A 21,767-nucleotide genomic window follows, 5' to 3' on the forward strand; every position below is an offset into this window, starting at 1 on the left:
ATTCTGTGTCTCCCTCTCTCTCTTCCCCTCCCCCACTCACGCTCTGTCTCTGTCTCTCTCAAAACTAAACATCAAAAAAAAAAAAAACTTTAAAAAAAGAAACATACAAACTACCATAATGGAATCAGAAAGAAACAGAGAAGTTTGAATAGCAATTACTAGTAAGAAGATTGAATCAGTAATCAAAAATCTCCCAATGAAGGAAAAGCCCAGCATGAGATGGCTACACTGGTGAATTTTACTAAACATGAAATGTTTCTTCTTGAAAAGAAGAATCAATGCCAATCCTTTTCAAACTCTTCCAAAAAAAAACTGAAAAGGAATGCTCCCAAACTCATTTCAGGAGGCTAGCAGTACCCTGAAACCAAAGCCAGAAAAGGACACTATCAGAAAAGAAAACTACAGACCAATATCCCTGATGAATAGATGGATGTAAAAACTCAGTAAAATACCAGCAAGTCGAATTCAGCAGTACATTAAAATAATCATTCACCATGATCAAGTAGGATTTACACCTGGGATAAAAAGATGGTTCAACCTCTACTAATCAATGTGATATAGCACATTAATAGAACTGAAAAAATATCACATGATCATCTCGATAGATGCAGAAAAAGCATTTGATAAAATTCAGCATCTGTTCATGATAAAAGCTATTAACAAATTATGTATAAAAGGAATGTAACTCAACATAATAAAAGCCATATATAAGCTCACAGCTAACATCATACTCAGTGATGATAGGCTGTAAGTTTTCCTCTAAGATCAGGAACGAGGGCTCCCACTCTCACCATTCCTATTCAACACAGTACTAGAAGTCCTTGCCAGAACAATCAGGAATGAAACACAAGGCATCAGAATTGGAAAGGAATAAGTAGAGTTGTCTCTATTTGTAAATGACATAATTTTATATATAGAAAATCCTAAAGACTCCATCAAAAAAAAAAAACCTGTTAGATCTAACCAACAAACTCAATAAAACTGCAGGATGCAAAATTAACATACAAAAATCAGTAGCGTTTCTATCCACTAACAACAAATCATCTGAAAAATAAAATGATCTCATTTACAATAGCAACAGAAACAATAAAATAGTTGGGAATAAACTTAACCATGAAGGGGAAAGATCTCTACTCTGAAAGGGATAAGGTAATGATGTAAGAAATCAAAGATGAAAATAAATGGAAAGGTATCCCATGTTCATAGACTGGGAAAATACTGTTAAAATGTCAATACTACCAAAAGCTATCCATAGATTAATGCAATCCCTATCAAGATTCCAATGACATTTTTTTTTAAGTAGAAAAAGCAATCCTAAAATTTATATGGAACCACAAAGACACCAAATAACCAAAGCAACCTAAGAAACAAGAATAAAGAGGCATCACATTTCCTGATTTCAAGATACAGTAATCAAAACAGTAATCAAAACAGTCTGGAACTGGCCTAAAAACAAACAGATCAATGGAACAGAATAGAAAGTCCAGAAATAACCCCAAGCATACATGGTCAACTAATATTTGACAAGTGAGCTAAGAATACTCAATGGAAAAGACAGTCTCTTCAATAAACGGTCCTAGGAAAATGGGATATTCACATGTAAAATAATGAAACTATACCCCTAACTTATACTCTCACAAAAATTAACTCAAAATGGATTAAAGACTTAATGTAAGACATGAAACCATGAAACTCCTGGAAGAAAACACAGGTAAAAAGTTCCATGACATGGGTCTTGGCAATGGTTTTTTGGCTATCAAACCTAAAGTACAAGCAACAAAAAGCAGTGGGAATATATCAAAATAAAGAGCTTCTGCAGAGCAGAAGAAATAACAAAGTGAAAAGACAGCCTAAAGGGAAAAAAAAATTTCCAAACCTTGTATCTGATAAAAGATTAGTATCTAAAATTATAAGGAACACATACAACCTCAATACCCAAAAAACCCCAAATAATGTAATTTTTTAAATGTACAAAAGATGTTACTAGACATTTTTCCAGAGATATATGAATGGCTAACAGGTATATGAAAAGATGCTCAACATCACTAATTATTACACAAATCAAAACCACAAGGAACTACCACCTTCCACCTGTTAGAATGGCAATCATCAAAAAGATACAACAAATTCTGGTGAGGATGTTGAGAAAGAGGAACCCTCGGTTGCACCGTTGGAGGGACTGTAAACAGGTATAGCCACTATGGAAAACATAACAAAGGATCCTTAAAAAATGAAAAACAGAAATACCACACAATCCAGTAATCCCACCAGTTCTGGGTATTTACCCAAAGGAAACAACACTAACTCAAAAAGATATCTACACCCCCCCTGTTGATAGTGGCATTATTTACAATAGTGAAAACATGGAAACAGCCTAGGCATCCACTGATGGGTGAGTGATGCATATATATATATATGTATATATATATATATGTGTGTGTGTGTGTGTGTATATATACAGAGTATATACAACAGAATATTATTCAGCCATTAAAAAAATGAGGAAAACCTGCCATTTGTGACTTGTGACAACATGAATGGACTCTGAGGCCGTTATGCTAACCAAAGTGAAATAAATCAAAGACAAATAATCGTGCAATCTCACTTACATGCAGAATAAAAAAAAAAAAATCCGAACCGAGAGAGATCAGATTTGTGGCTACCAGAGGCAGAGTGGAAGAGGAAGGAATTGGAGAAAAGTGGTCAGAAAGTATAAACTCCTACTACAATGTACCGTACAACATGATGTGTATAGTAATACTAACATATAACACATACGAAAGTTAAGAGTTCTCATCACAGGAAAAATTTTTATTTTTTTGCTTTTTTGTTTTATCTCTCTGAGACAATGGATGTTAACTCGTTGTTGTGATCATTTCACAATACACGGAAGTCAAACCACCATACCGTACACCTTAATCTTATACAGCGACATATCTAGTTATATCTCAATAAAACTGGGAAAAAAATGTTTTAAACCTCCCCAAAAAAGAAAAGCCTGGGTCCTGATGATTTCACTGATGAATTCTGCCCCACATTTAAAAAACACCAAACCATCTGAAACTCTTCCAAAAAACTGAACAGGAGGGAACACTCCCTAATTGTAAGGCCAGCATTATCCTGATACCTAAGCCAGACAAAGACACTACAATAAAACGACATATCCTATACAAACAGTGATGCAAAGTGAATTCAGGAGCATACTGAAAGGATTATATGCCATGACCTATTGGGATTTTTTTCCTAGAATTCAAGAATGGTTCCACATATGGAAACCAATCAATGTAATATGCCACAGTAATAAAATCAAGGGGAATAAATACATAACTTCAACTAATGTTGAAAAAGCATTTGACAAAAGTCAATATACTTTCATGATAAAAACTCAAAAAACACGGAATAAAAGGAAACTATGTAAACATAATAAAACCATATATGAAAAACCCACAGCTATCATCATAGTTGATGGCAAAAGATTGAAAGCTTCTCTTCTAAGACCACAAAAAAGACAAAGATGACAGCTTTTGCTAATTCTATTCAACATAGTACTGGAAGATCTAGCCAGAGCAATTAGGCAAGAAAAAGAAATAAAAGACACCAAATTGGAAGGAAAGAAGTAAAATTATGTTTGCTGATGATATAATCTTAAATGTAGAAAAGCCTAGGGACTCCACAAAAACAAACCCTGTTAGAATAAACAAATTCAGCAAAGTATCAGAATATAAAATCAATGCACAAAGTCAGTTGCGTTTCTATATACTGAAAATGAAAATTCAAAAAAGAAATTTAAAAATTCCATTTATGATAACATTAAAAAATTTAGGATTTAACAAAGATGATCAAAGACTAGTACGATGAAAACTACAAAACACTTCTCAAAGAAATTAAAGAAGTCATAAATTGTTGGAAAGATATCCCAGGTTCATGGACTGGAAGACTAATATCATTAAGATGTTGTCAATAATAACAGAAAGTAATCGATTAATATTTAAGGCCATCTCTATCAAAATCCCAATGACATTTTTTGTAGAAGCAGAAAAAAATCTATCATAAAATTCATTTGGAATGTCAAGGGACCCTGAATAGCCAAAACAACCTTGATAAGAAGAACAAAGTTGGAGGACTCATACTTCCTGATTTCAAAACTTACTATAGGGGTACCTGGGTGGTTCAGTTAGTTAAGCATTTGACTCTTGATTTCAGCTCAGGTCATGATCTCATGGTTCATAGGATCAGGCCCTGCATTAGGCTCTGCATTGACAGCATGGAGCCTGCTTGGGATTCTATCTCTCTCTGTCCCTTCCTCACTCATGCTATCTCTCTCGCTCTCTCTCTCTCAAATAAACTTTAAAAAAAACTGCAAAGCTACAGCAATCAAAACAGTGTGCCACTGTTACAAAAACAGAAATCTAGACCAGTGAAATAACCCAGAAAGAAACTCTCACATACATGGTCAAATAATTTTCAACAAGCTTTGCAAGACCACGCGATGGGGAAAGGATAGTCTTTTCAACAAATGGAACTGGGAAAACTGGATATCCACATGTTAAATAATGAAGTTGGGCCCTTACTTAACATCAGGTACAAAAGTAAACGATATGGATCAAAAATCCAAACATAAGTACTAAAACTATAAAAGTCTTAGAAAAAAAACATAGGAAAAGCTTCATGACATGGGATTTGGCAATGATATCTTGGAGATGACACCACAGGCACAAAAAACAGACAAACTGGACTTCATCAAAATTAAAAGATTTTGTGCATCAAAGAACACAGAGTAAAAAGGCAACCCACAGGATGGGAGAGAATATTTGCAAATCACGTATCTGATGTGAGATTAATAACCAGACACATACAGAACTCCTAAAACTCAATAACAACAAAAAAACCACCCTATCCAAAAATGGGCAAAAGGCTTGAATAGACATGTTTCTAAAGATAACAACCCAATAAGCACATGAAAAGATGCTCACAATCATCAGTCATTAGGGAAATACAAATCAAAACCACAATGACACACCACTTCCCACCAATTAGAATGACTATTGTAAAACAAAACAAAACAAAAAACCAAAACAGAAAATAACAAGTTTTGCTGAAGCTATGGATAAATGGGAGTGCTGTGTATAGCCGGTGAGAATGTAAAGTCATGTGGCTGCTATCTAAATGGTAGAGAGGTTCTTCAAAAACTTAAAAATTGAATGACCACATGATCCGGCAACTGAGTATATACCCAAAAAAACCTGAAAGGGTCTTGAAGAGAGATTTGCACACTCCTGTTCACAGCAGCCTTACTCAGAATAGCTAAAAGGTGGAAGCAGCCTAAGTGTTCGTTAATAGATGAATGGATTGGGGCGCCTGGGTGGCGCAGTAGGTTAAGCGTCCGACTTCAGCCAGGTCACGATCTCGCGGTCCGTGAGTTCGAGCCCCGCGTCGGGCTCTGGGCTGATGGCTCAGAGCCTGAAGCCTGTTTCCGATTCTGTGTCTCCCTCTCTCTCTGCCCCTCCCCCGTTCATGCTCTGTCTCTCTCTGTCCCAAAAATAAATAAACGTTGAAAAAAAAAATAAAAAAATAAAAAAAAAAAACAGATGAATGGATAAACAAAAAAAATATGGAAAAACAAAAATGGGTAATGAAACATTAATCAGCCTTGAAAAGAAAATTCTGACATCTGCTTGAGCATGGATAAATCTTGAAAACAGTAAGCTAAGTGTAATAAACCAGTCACAAAAAGACAAATACTATATGGGTTCACTTCTATGAGGTACCTAGAGTAGTCAAATTCATAGAAAAAGAAAGTCAAATGACGGTCACCAGAGACAGGGAAGGGGGCAACGGGGAACTGTTTAATGGGCAAGGAGTTTCAGTTTTGCAAGATGGAAAGTTTTGAAGACTGGATGCATAACAATGTGAATGTACTTAACACTACTGAGTTGCACACTTACAAACGGTTAAGATGGTAAATTTTGTTATGTGTATTTTATTAGTTTTTAACAGTTAAAAAATTGTAATACAGAGATCTGCCATTTAAAATGGTCTTTCCTCCACTTCATATTAGTTCCGAAGAGAAAAGACTGTGTTTCAATGCACTGAATGAACACAGTAGAGGCATCTTCCTATGGTTGTAAATTTTCATATTAAGCCCCAAGATGCACTCCACTCCAAAAATCTACCACACACGTAAGTCTACACTTCTAAAATAAATCTTTCAATGAGGTTCATTCAACTAAATCACTCAATTTAAAAAAAAAAAATAGGGATAAAACGTAAGCAATACACCACTGATTAATTTTTACTACACCTTCTTTCATGTTCACTTATGCTCTTCACTCAACAAAACCAAAGAAGAAGTTAATATCAAGTTAAGCACTTTTGAGAAAAGAAAAAAATCTCTAGATTTAGCAACCATAAAAAGAAACCCACTAAAGAACCAGAAAAGAGAAAGCAAAATGTAGGCAAAGGGGACTATGTCATAATAAATGCACATCAGGAGGAGGAGATCTCGCACCGCACACGTCGTTACCACGTATCTGTCAGAGGACACGTTATTAAGCTCAGAACTGCACAAAACATAAACTATATATTTATTTTTGTAACACCTATATTGAAGTAATTCACATACCATAAAATACATCCTTTTAAAGTATATAATTCATGGGCGCCTGGTGGCTCAGTCTGTTAAAGTATATCAATCAGTAGTTTTTAGCATATTCACGGAGTTGGGCAACCGTCACTACCATCCAATTCCAAATCATTTTCGTCACCCCAAACAGAAACCCCACTCTCATTAGTAGCCACTACTCATTCTCCTCTCCCCCACCACCAATCCTTGACAACCACTAATCTATCTGTCTCTATGGATCTGCCTCTTCTGGACATTTTATATACAAATGGAATCATGTAATACATGACTTTTGTGTTGGTTCCTCTTGCTTAACATAATGTTTTTGGGTCTCACCCACGCTGTGGCCTGTATCAGCACTCCACTACTTTCTGTGGCTGAATATACACTTCACCAGTCGATGAACATCCGTGTTGTTTCCACTTTTAGGCTGCTTAGTTCTGCTTTATGAATAACACTGCTGGGTACATTTGTGTACACACTTTTATGCAGACGTGAGTTTTCAATTCTCTGGGTGTGAAATTGCCAGGTCACATGGTAATTCTATGATTAACTTTTTAAAGAAACTACCCAACCATTTTCCACAGGAGCTGCACCATTTTTTCCATTACTACCGGCAGTACAAGGAGTTCTATTTCTCCACATCCTTATCGACACTTGCTAGCGCCTTTCTGATGACGGCCATGCTAGTGGGTGTGAGGTGGTATCTCACTGTGGTCTTGACGAGCATCACAAATGACGCTGAGCATCTTTTCATGTGACTATTGGCCATTTATATCTTCTCTGGACAACTATCTACTCAAGTCCTTTGCCTCTCCTTCGTTGGGTTGTTTTTTTATCATTGAGTTATCACAGTTCCTTGTATACTCTAGATTCAAATCCTTCCGATATGTGAGTTGCAAACATTTCTCTCATTCTGTGGACTGTTCCACTTTCTTGATGGGTTCTTTGAAGTACAGAGGTTTTTAATTTGTCTAAGTCCAATTTACCTATTTTTTCTTCTGTTGTTTATGCTTTTGTTGCCATATCTAAGAAAATCATGCCTTTTAATATTAATCTGCATGCCAACAGGAGAGGAGTCGAGAAGAAATGGTATAAAATTAAAAATCAAAGTAAAAGAAGTATCAAAGACTCAGATTCAAAATCAATGTTCTTACAAAAGAAAAACCAGAAACATAATACACATAATAAAGTATTGATGAGCAAAGATAATAGTGATCAATCTGCTCAAAGTCTGAATGGCCTTTGCACTAATCAATGAAAAGTAAAAACCCTTCAGGGAAATGAACAAGTAAGTAATTTCTAATCACTATGTTTGGGTAAGATTTAGTTGTTTTACATTTTCTATTTATAAAATTATAAAATATTTTTAGGCAACAGTCAGAAGCATAATCTTGTTATTTAAATGAAAACACTTACCTGCTAAGTAATTCTAGTCCAGCAGAGTACTTTGGCAAATATGGAACAGTCCTGCCAAAAAAAAACCCCACTTATTTATTAAAATTCTTTCTGATTTAGGCTGACTAAAAATAAAAACAAAAACAAAAACCTATATGAGAATTTTGACATTATAATTATGATGTGAAATATTTTTAAATTACTAATGACAGTTTACCTAAACTTTTAGAGAAATGTACTGTTTTATTTCACAATTAAAATACTGTAGGGGCACCTGGGTGGCTCAGTCTGTTGAGCATCTGACTTCAGCTCAGGTCACGATCTCAGGGTTCGTGAGTTTGAGCCCCACATCAGGCTCCCTGCTGACAGCAGAGGCTGCTTCAGATCCTCTGTCCCCCTCTCTCTCTGCCCCTCCCCCACTCATGCTCACGCTCTCTCTCAAAAATAAACATTTAGGAAAAAAATAAAATAATATAAATAAAATAAAACAAAATGCAATAAAATGCAATGCAATGCAATGCAATGCAACAAAATAAAATAAAATAAAATACTGTAATGTACTGTCATCCATCACTTTGCCCTACAGATCCTTCTTAGCACATAATACAATGAACACTTTTCTTTTTTTTCCAACGTTTATTTATTTTTGGGACAGAGAGAGACAGAGCATGAACGGGGGAGGGGCAGAGAGAGAGGGAGACACAGAATCGGAAACAGGCTCCAGGCTCTGAGCCATCAGCCCAGAGCCTGACGCGGGGCTCGAACTCACGGACCGCGAGATCGTGACCTGGCTGAAGTCGGATGCTTAACCGACTGCGCCACCCAGGCGCCCCTACAATGAACACTTTAATAAAATGCTACATGATAAAAATTTTGTTTTTTAAAAGCTCATAATCTCGGGGCACCTGGGTGGCTCTGCCAGTTAAGTGTCCGACTTTGGCTCAGGTCACGATCTCCCAGTTCACAGGTTCAAGCCCCACGTAGGGCTCTGTGCTGACAGCTCAGGGCCTGGAGCCTGCTTCAGATTCTGGGTCTCCCTCTCTCTCTGCCCCTCCCCTGCTCACACTCTGTCTCTCAAAAATAAATAAGTATTAAAAAATAATTTAAAAAAATAAAAAGCTCATAATCACTAGGTTGAAAGTGAAATTTGGTCATGCTTCACTTATTTAAAAAAAATGAAAAAGTTGCACAACACTGGTTTTCATACATGTCAAGTCACACAGCTAACGAGGCTCCCTTGCCAAGTATGGTTTCATTATTAATCTGCTTCTCGATAACGCAGGACTTTTACTTTGTGTTCAATATACAGAAATGATTAATTGTGATCAAACAATAAAATAACCACTGGTTGTCCTAGAATAATACAACTACATCTCACCACTTCCTTAACCATTTTACAATTTTATCAGAAAACTTTCCAGTGTTAACAAAATTATAAATAATCAGATTGCAGTCAAATGTGCTCAACAAATGCAAAATTCATTAAAGTAACAATACTATTACAACTAGAGCCCCAACGTCATCGTATGAAATTTACATCACAGGAAATTAAATCTTAGCACAGGCTTACCTTGGTTTGCTTTTTACTTTAGCTTCTCTTGACTTGTCACTTAAAGTCTTCAGCCTGTAATTCAACAAGTAGAAAATATCACATCTTTACAGGTTAAGAGATTTCTTTTCAACCATAAATTTCACAGTTGTTATAATTTGAGGTCAGATAAGCTAATAATTTCTTGACAAGAATTAAGCACCTCTACAGACAAGTACTTGAGTGTTTACTGTAAGACACCCAAAACAGAGTATCTATAGCAAGCACCTTTATATTTGTTCTTGCCCCAATCCCTTTTTTAGAAACAATCCCGAAGTGTGATCAGACTAGAGAAATGTCACTTAGCTGGCATCATTAGAAAAAGCAGCAGTTCACACAGGTGAATTTGGTAGGTAACAAAGATTATCAAAGCAGCACGTTTTATTAAGTAGATACTATAACCGGGCACTCAAAGCTCTTTAAGTACCGACATTTTGTGAAATTTTACACATTGATAAAAAGCTTCCTAAAGTATATTACAAACCTTTCTCATGAAAGAGGACTCGATACACTCTATTTAACATGTTCTGCTAACTCCAGGTCATTTTTATGAATACGATCGATTACGTTTTGTGGCGAAACAGCCATCTCCTCAGACGTTTCCGAGCGAGGAATAGCTCTTCGCTTGCCAACGTGAGACCAATCTACGGGGATCTGAGTTTGTTTGGGATCCTGTGTCTGTTTTTTCTAAATTTAAGTGCTCTATCTCCAACACTGGTCATTTGGTTATCTGTGATAACTTCCTGCTTCTGCTGGCTACTTAACTATTGCAGCCTCCTCCTCCCTATCCGCTTTTTTACTTTTTAAAAAAATTTACTTACTTATATTGGGGGGGGGAGGGGCAGAGAGAGAGACTCCCAAGCAGGCTCTGTGCTGTCAGCATGGAGCCCAACGCAAGGCTGGAACTCACGAACCCATGAGATCATGATACCAAGATCATGCTGATATCAAGACGCTTAACTGACTGAGCCACTCAGGCTCCCCACTATTTGTTTTAAATTACCGGGCTAGAAAACAGATAATGGGCCAGAAAATGCACAGAATAAATAGGTTCGCCTCTCTACATAATACGCAGACTTTGTACAATTTATTTTTGCCTCACTGGTCCGCTTTCACCTTCTTTTGGCTGTCGGCTGTGTACTATACGAGAGGTTGCCAAAAAGGGACTGCTAAATCATGAGCGACTCTCATATAAAATGCGATATTGCTGTAAATGTTCTTCTTAATGTGCATGCTTCAACAAATACTCATTTCTAAATAGAGTGTGAAACACAGACCACAGTACCACCACTAGCCCCTAAAAAGTCTTTGGTAAAACTAGAAATAAGTGCGCCTTCCTCTACGGACTTTACTGCTCTCAGCCAGAAACTGCCCTAACGTACAAGCTGGCTCTCCTACGAATGCCCCAACCCTGTGTAGTTCACCACCACACGTCCGAGTCCTGACACAGGACTAGAGCTTTGTCAATAATGCCCAGCTAAGTACCAGAAAGGGCCTTTATTTTTTTTAAACAAACTGGAATGCCAATTTCATACAAGAAATGTTTACATTACTCTGTTGTTTCTCCAAAAGTAAGATAATGAGGAGATGAACTTTCCACATTGTTAAAGAGACTCTCCAATCTCTTTAACTGAAAACTCATTTGTATACATCTCCCCAGATGAGTCTAGGGAGCTGTATGTAAAAAGTCTAAACTGTCCTACAGAAATAATATAAATTTCCAAGCTTACTTTGGCAACTGGTAAATCCGGTTTAGACTAAGATTAAGCAACACCTAGGGAAAGCTTTTCTGACAGTTACGCTCTATCCCCTCCACTCCAAAATTTGAGAAAGGCGCTTAGTTGTACATCCCAGGTAGAATTATACTAGGATGGTGATACACAGCAGGACATTATGCTCACAAAGATTCTGGTATTATTTTTGGGGATTCAGGACAATTGCATACAGTTAGGTGGACAAGGATATTGCAAGGGAACCGTTAAGATCCTTTTTGGACCACTCTTATTATATGGTCTAGCAAATGTGGAGGTTGATATTTCAAAACATTTTTTAAAATTTTTTTAATGTTTATTTACTTGTGAGAGACAAGACCATGAGCGGGGGGAGGTAGAGAGAGAGGGAGACACAGAATCCAAAGCAGGCTCCAGGCCCTGAGCTGTCAGCACAGAGCCCAACACGGGTTCAAACCCACGAGCTGTAAGATCATGACCTGAGCTGAAGTGGGACGCTTAACCGACTGAGCCACCCAGGCACTCCTCAAATATTTGTTTCTGATATAAACTTATACTTTCTCAATTATATCAAATTTGGGGTGCTCCTCCGCACACCCCCAAAAAAACAAAAACAAAAAATTAGTTTAGAATAAGAGAGAAAGAATGAATGTTACAGGCAGCTGAAAACAAAATCGCTGGGTCAGTAAGGGCTTCTCCGTGTGGCTCCTTAACAAGCATCTGCTTTAAAATTGGACCTTAACAGGGGCGCCTGGGTGGCGCAGTCGGTTAAGCGTCCGACTTCAGCCAGGTCACGATCTCGCGGTCCGTGAGTTCGAGCCCCGCGTCGGGCTCTGGGCTGATGGCTCAGAGCCTGGAGCCTGTTTCCGATTCTGTGTCTCCCTCTCTCTCTGCCCCTCGCCCGTTCATGCTCTGTCTCTCTCTGTCCCAAAAATAAAATAAAAAAAAAAAAAAAAAACGTTGAAAAAAAAAAAAAAAAAGTTTCAAAACAAAAAAAAAAAAAAAAAAAAAACAATAAAATTGGACCTTAACCAAACGTAATGTGTGGAACTTATTTGATCTGGAGTTGAACAAATCAACTATAAAAAGACATTTCTAAGAACCAGGAAATTTGATTATGGACTGGATAATTGATAATATCAAAGAATCAGTGTTAATTCAGTTAAGTATGACGTTGGCACTGAATGCATGTAATGTCTGTATTTTTTTAATTTAATGTTTATTTATTTTTTAAGAGAGAGAAAGAGCATGAGCGTGGGAGGGGCAGAATCTAAAGGGGGAGAGGGAGACACAGAATCCAAAGCAGGACTCAGGCTCTAAGCTGTCAGTACAGAGCCCAATGCAGGGCTCGAAATCACTTACCACGAGATCATGACCTGAGCCGAAGTCAGACACCCAACAGACTGAGTCACCCAGGCACCCCTGTACTTTTTTTTAGAGATGCAAACTGATGTAGGAGAGATGTAGCAGACAAATCTAAGATTTATTTTATAACTGTGGGAGAGGCAAAGCAAATGTGGCAATAGTTGACAACTGTTGAATCTGAATAATGGATTTATGGGGTTCACTGTGTTATTCCAGTTTTTTATGTCTGAAATTTTATAAAAACATTTTTGTAATAAACAGTCTTTTAGATACTCTTTTCTCATCATGCTGTCTCCACATAAATCATGTGTGCCAAAATTCAGAACAGACACTGATGGAGAAAACAAAGTAGCTCTAAGGAGATGAAAACAGTGAAGAAAGTTGAGGAGAGGAACACATAAAGGGTTACAATGACTCTTATTCTTACTTTAAGTTGAGAAAAAATAAGGTCAGGTGAGTTTGTGTGTGTATATGTATACATATGTGTGTGTGTGTTTGTGTATAGATATATATAGATATAAATATATCTATATATATCTATACACATATGTTTAAGGTCAGGTATATTTAACAAGTGACAAAAAAAGCAAAACATTCCTTTCTGAAATACATCCTCAAAGCCCAGAATTCAACTAAAGGTAGCTTACTGTTTTTATTGTGCAATGATTCTCCTTAAAGCTTCCCACGGTGATTCTGTGCTGGGAACAACCCACTAATAAAAGCTATTTAATGTCCCACAAAGTTATGACACACTAAGAAGGAAATACTGAGCCAGGTGTAATACCCCGGTTTCCTCATATATAAAACGGTAGTATTATATTGACCACAATAATTTGCCACAGGAATTAAATAAAATTCCAAATACGACTTTGGCAGCATTCTGTAAACAGGGCTAACTCAAATGAAAAGTATAATAAAAATGATCTCCACCAACAAAGGTAAGAAACTAAGTACGTTATTGGGTCAAGGTGAAATAAAGTAGAGATTCCTATAAAAGGCTTCCCCACCATTCCCAATCTTCTTCCTAATCCCACACAATCCCCAGTTAGACATTAGTGCTGCTATGTGACTATTATCAATTTAGACCTGACAGTTGTCTTCCTACCAAAAGCAACTAATTATACACACTTCTGAGTTCAAAGCACCAAACCTCAAATTTACCCTAACACTTTGTTAATTAATTTATTTATTTATTTATTTTTTAACGTTTATTTATTATTGAGACAGAGAGAGACAGAGCATGAACGGGGGAGGGTCAGAGAGAGAGGGAGACACAGAATCTGAAACAGGCTCCAGGCTCTGAGCTGTCAGCACAGAGCCCGACGCGGGGCTAGAACTCACGGACCGCGAGATCATGACCTGAGCCGAAGTCGGCCGCTTAACCGACTGAGCCACCCAGGGACCCCTGTTAATTTATTTTTAGATTGTTCTAAAGACTTCACTTGATTTGCGACCAGCACGCTTATTTTTTTTAAGTTTGGCAGAAAAATATTAAAAATGGGGGCCTCTTATTAAGAAATGGAGGTGATTAGCAAAACGGCCCCCAAGACAGGTTTAAAAAGGAGATAAACAGAGTGATATAGGGAGCACTACGATGAAGGATGAGCAGAAAATGTGCTTTCTCCAGCTAACTCAGCCTCCCGGGGTGACCTTAACGGCATTCCATTTATTTGCACTTCAATTTCCTACTTGGCTCACCTCATCAGCTGTCGTGATTGTTGTAAAACACCACAAAAACATATTAATGAGCACATTTTTATCATTAAGGTACAATTCCTTTAACGTTCATGTCTCCATCATTCTGACTTTAAATTCTGCTTGCAAATCCAAATCCAGTCTATTCTATTTTCCCGTTAACGTTTATCATACTTTTTTCTCTCGAAAGGAAGGAAGGAAGGAAGGAAGGAAGGAAGGAAGGAAGAAAAAACAAGATCACGGAAACACAGCATGGATCACACTTAAAAGTACACGTGACCCCTAAGCTCTGAAGCCTGAGAGAGTCACACAAAAGCTGCACAAACCCAGGAAAGGGAGAGGGATTTAGACTATCTCTTCCCTAATTAACCCCAAATCCACCGTGTCAGTTCCGACCTGCCTCCTCAGGGTTTCTTAAACTTCCAATTGCTTCTTGGATGCCAGGCCGCACCTTACCTCTCAACAAATTCACAACAAATTCATGGTCAACTGCTTCTCTCTCAGAACTATTCTAAAATCCTTTTTGTTTGTAAATGACATCATTCACCTAAGACCCTTCAAAGCTACCACCCTCCATATTCCTCCACCCTTTTCACTTCCTCTATGTCCCAGTTTACCCGTCCACCCGAGGCCTGTCACGGGGTCTGTCACATCCACCCGGGGCCTGTCACGTCCATTGGGGCCTGTCACATCCACCCGGGGCCTGTCACGTCCACTGGGGCCTGTCACATCCACCCGGGGCCTGTCACATCCCCTTGCTTGTTAAATTCCTACCAGCATGGACTTATCATCTCTCCCCCGGCCCACGGCTACAGCCTCCCAAGTAATCTCCCCGCTCCACATCTCCAGCCCCTCCCATCGCACCCAAATTTCTTCCAGAAATATGGGCAGACTCCTACTACCTCCTCCCAAAAACCTTCAAATGGCTCGGTCGGTGTAAAAAATATGCGAGGGCCACCCTGCACAACGTAGCAACCGACTCATCCCCGAGCCCCTTCACCTGCTTTACTGTTCAAGACCTCTTAGGACCTTCTAAGTATTCTGCCTCCCGTCAGAGGCAGAATAGAATGAGCCCAGGGACGTTATTTGCTGCCTGCCATGTTCTGTTGCTACCTCCCTGGCTTCCAGAATGGCGCCGGTCACAGAGTTAAGTGCTCAGTGCGGATTTGATAAATGAGTGAATTGAGCAGAGCACTTGAAGAGCCTCGGTTAGTCACTAACCTTCCCTCCCAGCTTCCTCTCCCACAACTGCTTCCGTCTTGGAAATGCCCTCACCGTAAGCCAGTACAATCCTTCCTCATTCTTCAAGGCCCAGTCGAGGAGCCACTTTCTCTTTGAAGCCTTCTGTAAATGCATCTGAATTAATGACTCTTTTCCTCTGGGCTCACGCATGTATCACTTGTATCTTTTTCTTTTCTTTTTTTTTTTAAGATTTTATTTTTAAGTGAGCTCTACACCCAATGCGGGACTCGAAGCTGCAACCCCGAGATCGAGTGCTGCACCCTCCACCGCCAGCCAGGCGCCCCAGATGTGCATCTTTAACGCTCCGTTCCTTCTTTTTTTTTTAAAAATTTTTTTTTTCAACGTTTATTTATTTTTGGGACAGAGAGAGACAGAGCATGAACGGGGGAGGGGCAGAGAGAGAGGGAGACACAGAATCGGAAACAGGCTCCAGGCTCTGAGCCATCAGCCCAGAGCCCGACGCGGGGCTCGAACTCCCGGACCGCGAGATCGTGACCTGGCTGAAGTCGGACGCTTAACCGACTGCGCCACCCAGGCGCCCCCCGTTCCTTCTGCTCCCACGACACCGCCCCAGTCTACAGCATCCAGAGCGCAGAGACTGTTTCAGTCGCTTTTGTGGCCCCAGGATCTAGCCCGATACAGACACTAATTAGTAAAGAAAGTTGAGCGTGTAGCCTCTTAAATCTTTTTTTTTTTTTAATGAAATGAAAAAAGCTGCCATGACAAAAGGACACTTTCTGAGCGCATCACCTACTGTCCGACACTTAGTAGGAACTCACCAGTTATTAAATCAGGTTGAATATTGAGATTTTTTTTATCCTGCTTATTTAAAAGGTGAGTAGTCCTGGAAGAGTCAAAATTTTAGGCAAAATCTCACCATTTTACGACACTGAGTTAGATTATTAGATCCTCTCCTTTGAGCAGGTTTTGATACCACAGGAGGGAAGCAGAGAAATAAGGCTGCGGGGCAGTGGGGGCCTCTGAGGGGGGAAACAGTACAAGGTTTCTATCCCTACTCACAAGAACCCAGAGCATCACAAACCGGAAACGCCAGGCGGTGACAGGTGGCTGTAAACCATCAGTATATCTGATCTTCAGTACCTGGAGGGTTCTGTGCACCCGATTACTTCAGTCCTGAGGCTTCTAGTGCTAACAGCTCAAAAGGTAAAACTCAAAGACCAGAGTGGATCTGAAGTGTGTGCTTCCATGTATCATCCGAAAGTTTCCCTCAGAGCTCAAGCCAATCCTTAAAAAGTGGATGTTCTATGTGAACTCTCCAAAAGGCTCTAAGAGCTCTAAGTGAAATCAAATTAAGACTCACTTAGGTGAGGGGAAGAGGGTGAGGCCCAGAACCAATTCCCTCACTCCCGAGGCCCTTGGGGTCAGCCGGCCATCTGCTTAAGTCAGAATGAACATGATATAATTTCCGAGTTTATCTCAATTTTGATATAACTGTAACTTACAAAAATTTATAAAAAAAGACCCCAAGTCCACAGACAACCCAGTGGCCCCCAGCAGGCCATCAGCATCTCTGGCCCCTATGCCTTCATTAGAAAAAGTTGCATTTTTCTAAGTGTGGATGGCAGGCAGAAATTCACTGTGTTCCTCAGGTGTGCTTTATCACTAATGGGACATTCCCTGGTGAGACTGATAAAGATAATCCTATTTCACTTAAAAAAAAAAAAGTTAATTTGCCTACATTTAAGGTCTAGTTTCATGAATTCTCACAAGGTGAAAATGAACAGAAAAGCCCTGAGAGCGTACCACTCTGGGTGACCATAAGGAGCAACACTGGAAACACTGAAGGAACTAGAAACAGACCGGCCTTCCTTCTGATTCCCTCGGGCAACCCAACACGGGAAATTTCCAATCATTTTAGAAGCCAGCTGCTTTGGTTTCTACAGGCATTAACGCCAAGTGTTCTAAAGGTGTGCCGGGCACAATTTGATCTTTTGGGGGAGGTGACGGCCATGTCCCTTTCACCTCTGGATCCCTCAGTGCCTTCGTGCAATAGACACGTGGGCTGTGTTTAATTTCATCTTTCCTCGTCAAGGTAAAATATTCAATGACGTTAAATAGGCTGATCTCAAGCTGAATATAGAAGAGTTTACTAAGATGAATTAAGAGGAGTCTTTCTTGGCAAGGGTCGCATAGGAAAATTGTGAACCTGACAAAAATGAACATCAGAGTTCCGAGCTGACAGTCAGCTGGAAAACAGACATCACCTGGAGAGGAGTTATTTCCCTGCCAGGTGGCAGGCTGAATGGCACACACTGATCGTCTAGAGGTTTGTCAGCTGAGAGGAACCTACACAGAAGAAGTCGACCAGGTGCCTAAATGGAATGAAAGCTCTCTCAGGGTGTCTAAATCCCAAAGTGGCCCCAGCCTATGACGTTGTCAAGTAGTAAAGTCAGTTTCCAAGGGGTTCTAACCAGATCCCCCCAACCCTCTTCCTAACCTAAACTCTAAACTCAGGTTATCCAGATCTCCCAGGACGGTTTGGATCCAGAGTCCAGATTTCTAGGTTTAACCTCTTTAAAAAAAATTTTTTTTAACATTTAATTATTTGGGGGGGGGGGAGCAGGAGAGGGCCAGAAAGAAGACAGAGGATCCGAAGCAGGCTCTGCAAAGTGAGCACAGAGCCTGATGCAGGGCTCGAAACCTCAAACCGTGAGATCGTGACCTGAGCCGAGGTCAAAAGTCCGACGCTTAACCGACTCAGCCACCCAGGTGCCCCTATAAGTTTAACCTTCTTAAGCAACGGTCATGAGTATGAATGGGTTCTGAGGCATCCGTACAACCTAGACAGTTACGGTAACTGTCAGAAGACGGACGGTCATGTCATCAAAGAATGTGGAAGTAATGATAACAGGGGCATACCAGATGGATTTATCTATGACCATTCTCATGCTACAGGCAGACTATTCCAGTATCCTACCGAAATTCTTCAATAATTTACACTCAGAAATTACTTTTTCAATTTAAATGAGAAAAAAAAATTGCAAGCATGCAAATACACCATAAACGAATGACTCCCATAGCATCTATGATATTCTTAAGAACTCCAAACCATAACTATCAAAAATGATTTACCTGTGGTCAGTGCTCAAGGATATACCAGTCTGTTACTACTCAGCACCCAAAAGGCAAACAATGCAAACATTTTTGTCCCATTAGATAAAATCTTAGCCAGCATCTTGCTCATTGGAAACTTAAAACCAGATGACTGAGATGTCCTCATTCAGAAAATTCTCCAAAGGATCTGTAAGCTAAAGGTAACAGATTCTTTATAAAAGTAACGCCTTTCCTAAAGAAAAAATCAAAATGAATTAGGCCCTAACTAGTAACCACAAATGCCATAGGGCTTACTGTCCCACAGGCCGCGTTTTACACGTTAATTCATTAATCTGCCCAACCCTGTAACTACCATCTTTATCGACACTGTACAGTTGTGGAAACCGAGGCATGACAACTCACAACTCAAGGAACTTGCAAAAATACAGTGGCTTAGTGGGAGAGAGGAGATCCCTACCAGTCTGGCGCTAGAGTCTACGCCTGTGGTTCCGGGACTTCACTGCACATTGCAATCACCCGGAGGATCTTTAAAACCCCATCTCCTGCCTGATTAAACCGGTATGGGAGGCAACCTGGGATCAAGATTGCTAAAGGTTCCCAGGTGAGTCTAAGCAAAGTTTGGGAACCTCTTGGTCTGCGCTTTTAACCACTAGCTGTATTAACAGTGTCGCTGTAGTGCTGCTGCTTCTCTTGCCCAAGAGTTTCTTCACCAAGGCGCCGAACTCGGGGCAAAAGCAGCGAGAGAAAACAAAAGGAAAAGAGGCGGCAGGCGAGGCCTGGGGGGATCCGCGAGCGGGCCGCTCGAGAAAGCAGAGACTGGGAGTCCGCGACCTTCGCCCTGAGAAGGGGGCGGAGGGCCCAGCTCCCCGCGCGGCCGCAGGAGCCCGAGGCCCGAGCGGGCAGGTGCGTCGCAGGCTCCGGAGACCAAGGGGACGCGGGCCCGGTCCCACGGGCGGCGGAAGCGGGGGGCGCGCCGCCCGCCACGTGACTCCCCTCCCGCGGCCGCCCAAACGCCGGGACGGGGCCCGGCCGTCCTCCGCGCGCTCCGCGGAGCCGGCTTGCTGGAACCTAAGTTACTTAGCGCCGCCGGACCGACGCCGGAAAGTTCGTGACTCTGCTCGGCGGGGCGGGGACGGGAAGTGCGGGATGGGAACCGAGCACACTGGGTGCGCGGAGGGGAAGGAGGCGGCGTCCGGGGCCCCGGCCCGGCCCCCGGCTCCTTTTCGTCTCCCGCCGTATACCCACCCGGAGGTGAAATCCTGCTGCACGCTCAGCAGCCGCTCGCGCAGTGTCTCCAGCATCGCCGCCGCCGTGTCTCGCTCCCTCAGGCTTCAGGCCGCCGCCTCTGCTGCCACCCAGGGTCCGCTCGACCGTCCCCACACCTGTCACCCGCGCGCCCCGCACACTCGCGCCCGGCCCCGCCCCCGACTCGGTCGGCGCCCGGCGCCGCAGCCCCTTCCGCGTTCCCGCCCCCCTCTCGCGCGCTCCCGCCCTGCCTCCGCCGCGCCCAGGCCCGCGCAGCCGCAGTGGGCCGCGCCGGCCTCGGGCGGCGGAAAGGGGGCGGGCCTTCCCTCGCAGCTGAGCAAAAGATGTCTTTTTGCAGCCCGAGCCGGGCCCTCTCGTTTTTCTCTAAAACACAAGTGGCATCGTGAAAGAATGTTTTCAGTTGAGGGCATCTTTGAGAGCAGCGTTGGTTTTTACGACTTGGAAGAGAATTGGATACATTTCTTGCACAGAGTGCACATCCCTGAAGCAAACCTTCACCGCCTGGGTCCGGGAACTGACCCCAGGGACTTTGCCCTTGGATGAGAGAATTAACCATTCTAAGCCTTGGTTTCTTCATTCATAAAATGGGAAGGATAATCAACTGTTTCCACATCACCACTTTAACACTTCAACCTCCATGAGGCTTTTGTGCCCTTCACACCAAAGGAGGTGGCCTTTGTCAGGTCACTGGTGAGCTCCATGTTGTCAATGCCATTTATCACGAATCTGCCCTGATTTTTTTTTCTCGACCTTTCAGTGACCCTCAAAGCAATACCTTATACCATTTTTAAGACACATTCTTCTCTTGCCTTCAGGGACGTCATACTTCTATTCTCCCTTCCTGTCCAGTCTTATTTCAACAGTTGCTCCCAAGTCTCCATCACCAGCCTCCTGCTCTTCTCCATGTGCACTCTACCATGCTGGAAATTCTATCAAGGCAGTGATGGACGCCCAATTCTCTATCTTCAGCCCTGTCCCCCCTCCTGCTCCTTCAATTCATACCAGTTGCTTACTTAACATGTATCGGAAGGTATTTCAAACCCAACATACCCCAAATTGAAAATGTGATTGCATATTCACATCCTAACTTGCTCGTCCTCCAGTCTTTCCCATTTCAGTAAATGGCACCACCAAATTGCTCAAATTAAGCCACCTGAAATCACCCATTTCCTCACTTCCTCATCCCCCATATTAACTCATCAGGTCCAATCCAATCCACTCTATTTCTTTTCTTATATATAATTTTTTTTATTTATTATTTTTTAGAGAGAGAGAGAGAGAGAGAGAGAGAAAATCCCAAGCAGGCTCTGTACTGTCAGCGCAGAGCCCGATTCAGGGCTTGAACTCACGAACTGTGAGATTATGCCCTGAGCTGAAACCACGAATTGGATGCCCAATCAACTGAGCCACCCAGGTGTCCCCACTCTATTTCTAAAATATTCCTGGGGCGCCTGGGTGGCTCAGTCGGTTAAGTGGCCGACTTCGGCTCAAGTCATGATCTCGCGGTCCATGAGTTCGAGCCCCGCGTCGGGCTCTGTGCTGACAGCTCAGAGCCTGGAGCCTGTTTCAGATTCTGTGTCTCCCTCTCTCTGACCCTCCCCTGTTCATGCTCTGTCTCTCCCTGTCTCAAAAATAAATAAAATGTTAAAAAAAAATTAAAAAAATAAAATAAAATATTCCTGGAACCTGCTCCCCTTTCTCCATCTTCACTATAGTCACCCTAGTCCAAGGCACTGTCAACTTTTACTAGGAACACTGACAGGTCCCCTGATGCTACTCTTTTGCC

General features: G+C 41.3%; 1 protein-coding gene across 1 annotated transcript in view; it reads right to left on the bottom strand.

Annotated features, from left to right (window-relative positions):
• Positions 1–20,103, bottom strand: part of DTNBP1 (dystrobrevin binding protein 1) — a 133,286-nt gene extending 113,183 nt beyond the window's left edge. The window contains exons 1-3 of the mRNA XM_047101540.1: positions 19,961–20,103; positions 9,591–9,644; positions 8,042–8,092 (exon numbers count right to left, since the gene is read on the bottom strand). Of these exons, the coding sequence (XP_046957496.1) occupies positions 8,042–8,092; positions 9,591–9,644; positions 19,961–20,016 (161 nt within the window). The 5' untranslated portion in view covers positions 20,017–20,103. The remainder of the gene's footprint in view (positions 1–8,041; positions 8,093–9,590; positions 9,645–19,960) is intronic.
• Between the last annotated feature and the right edge of the window lie 1,664 nt (positions 20,104–21,767).

The sequence above is a fragment of the Lynx rufus genome, unplaced genomic scaffold, assembly GCF_022079265.1.
Source record: "Lynx rufus isolate CCGP_SWC_20201006 ecotype Redwood Valley unplaced genomic scaffold, mLynRuf1.p SCAF_6, whole genome shotgun sequence".
NCBI classification, from domain to species: Eukaryota; Metazoa; Chordata; class Mammalia; order Carnivora; family Felidae; genus Lynx; species Lynx rufus.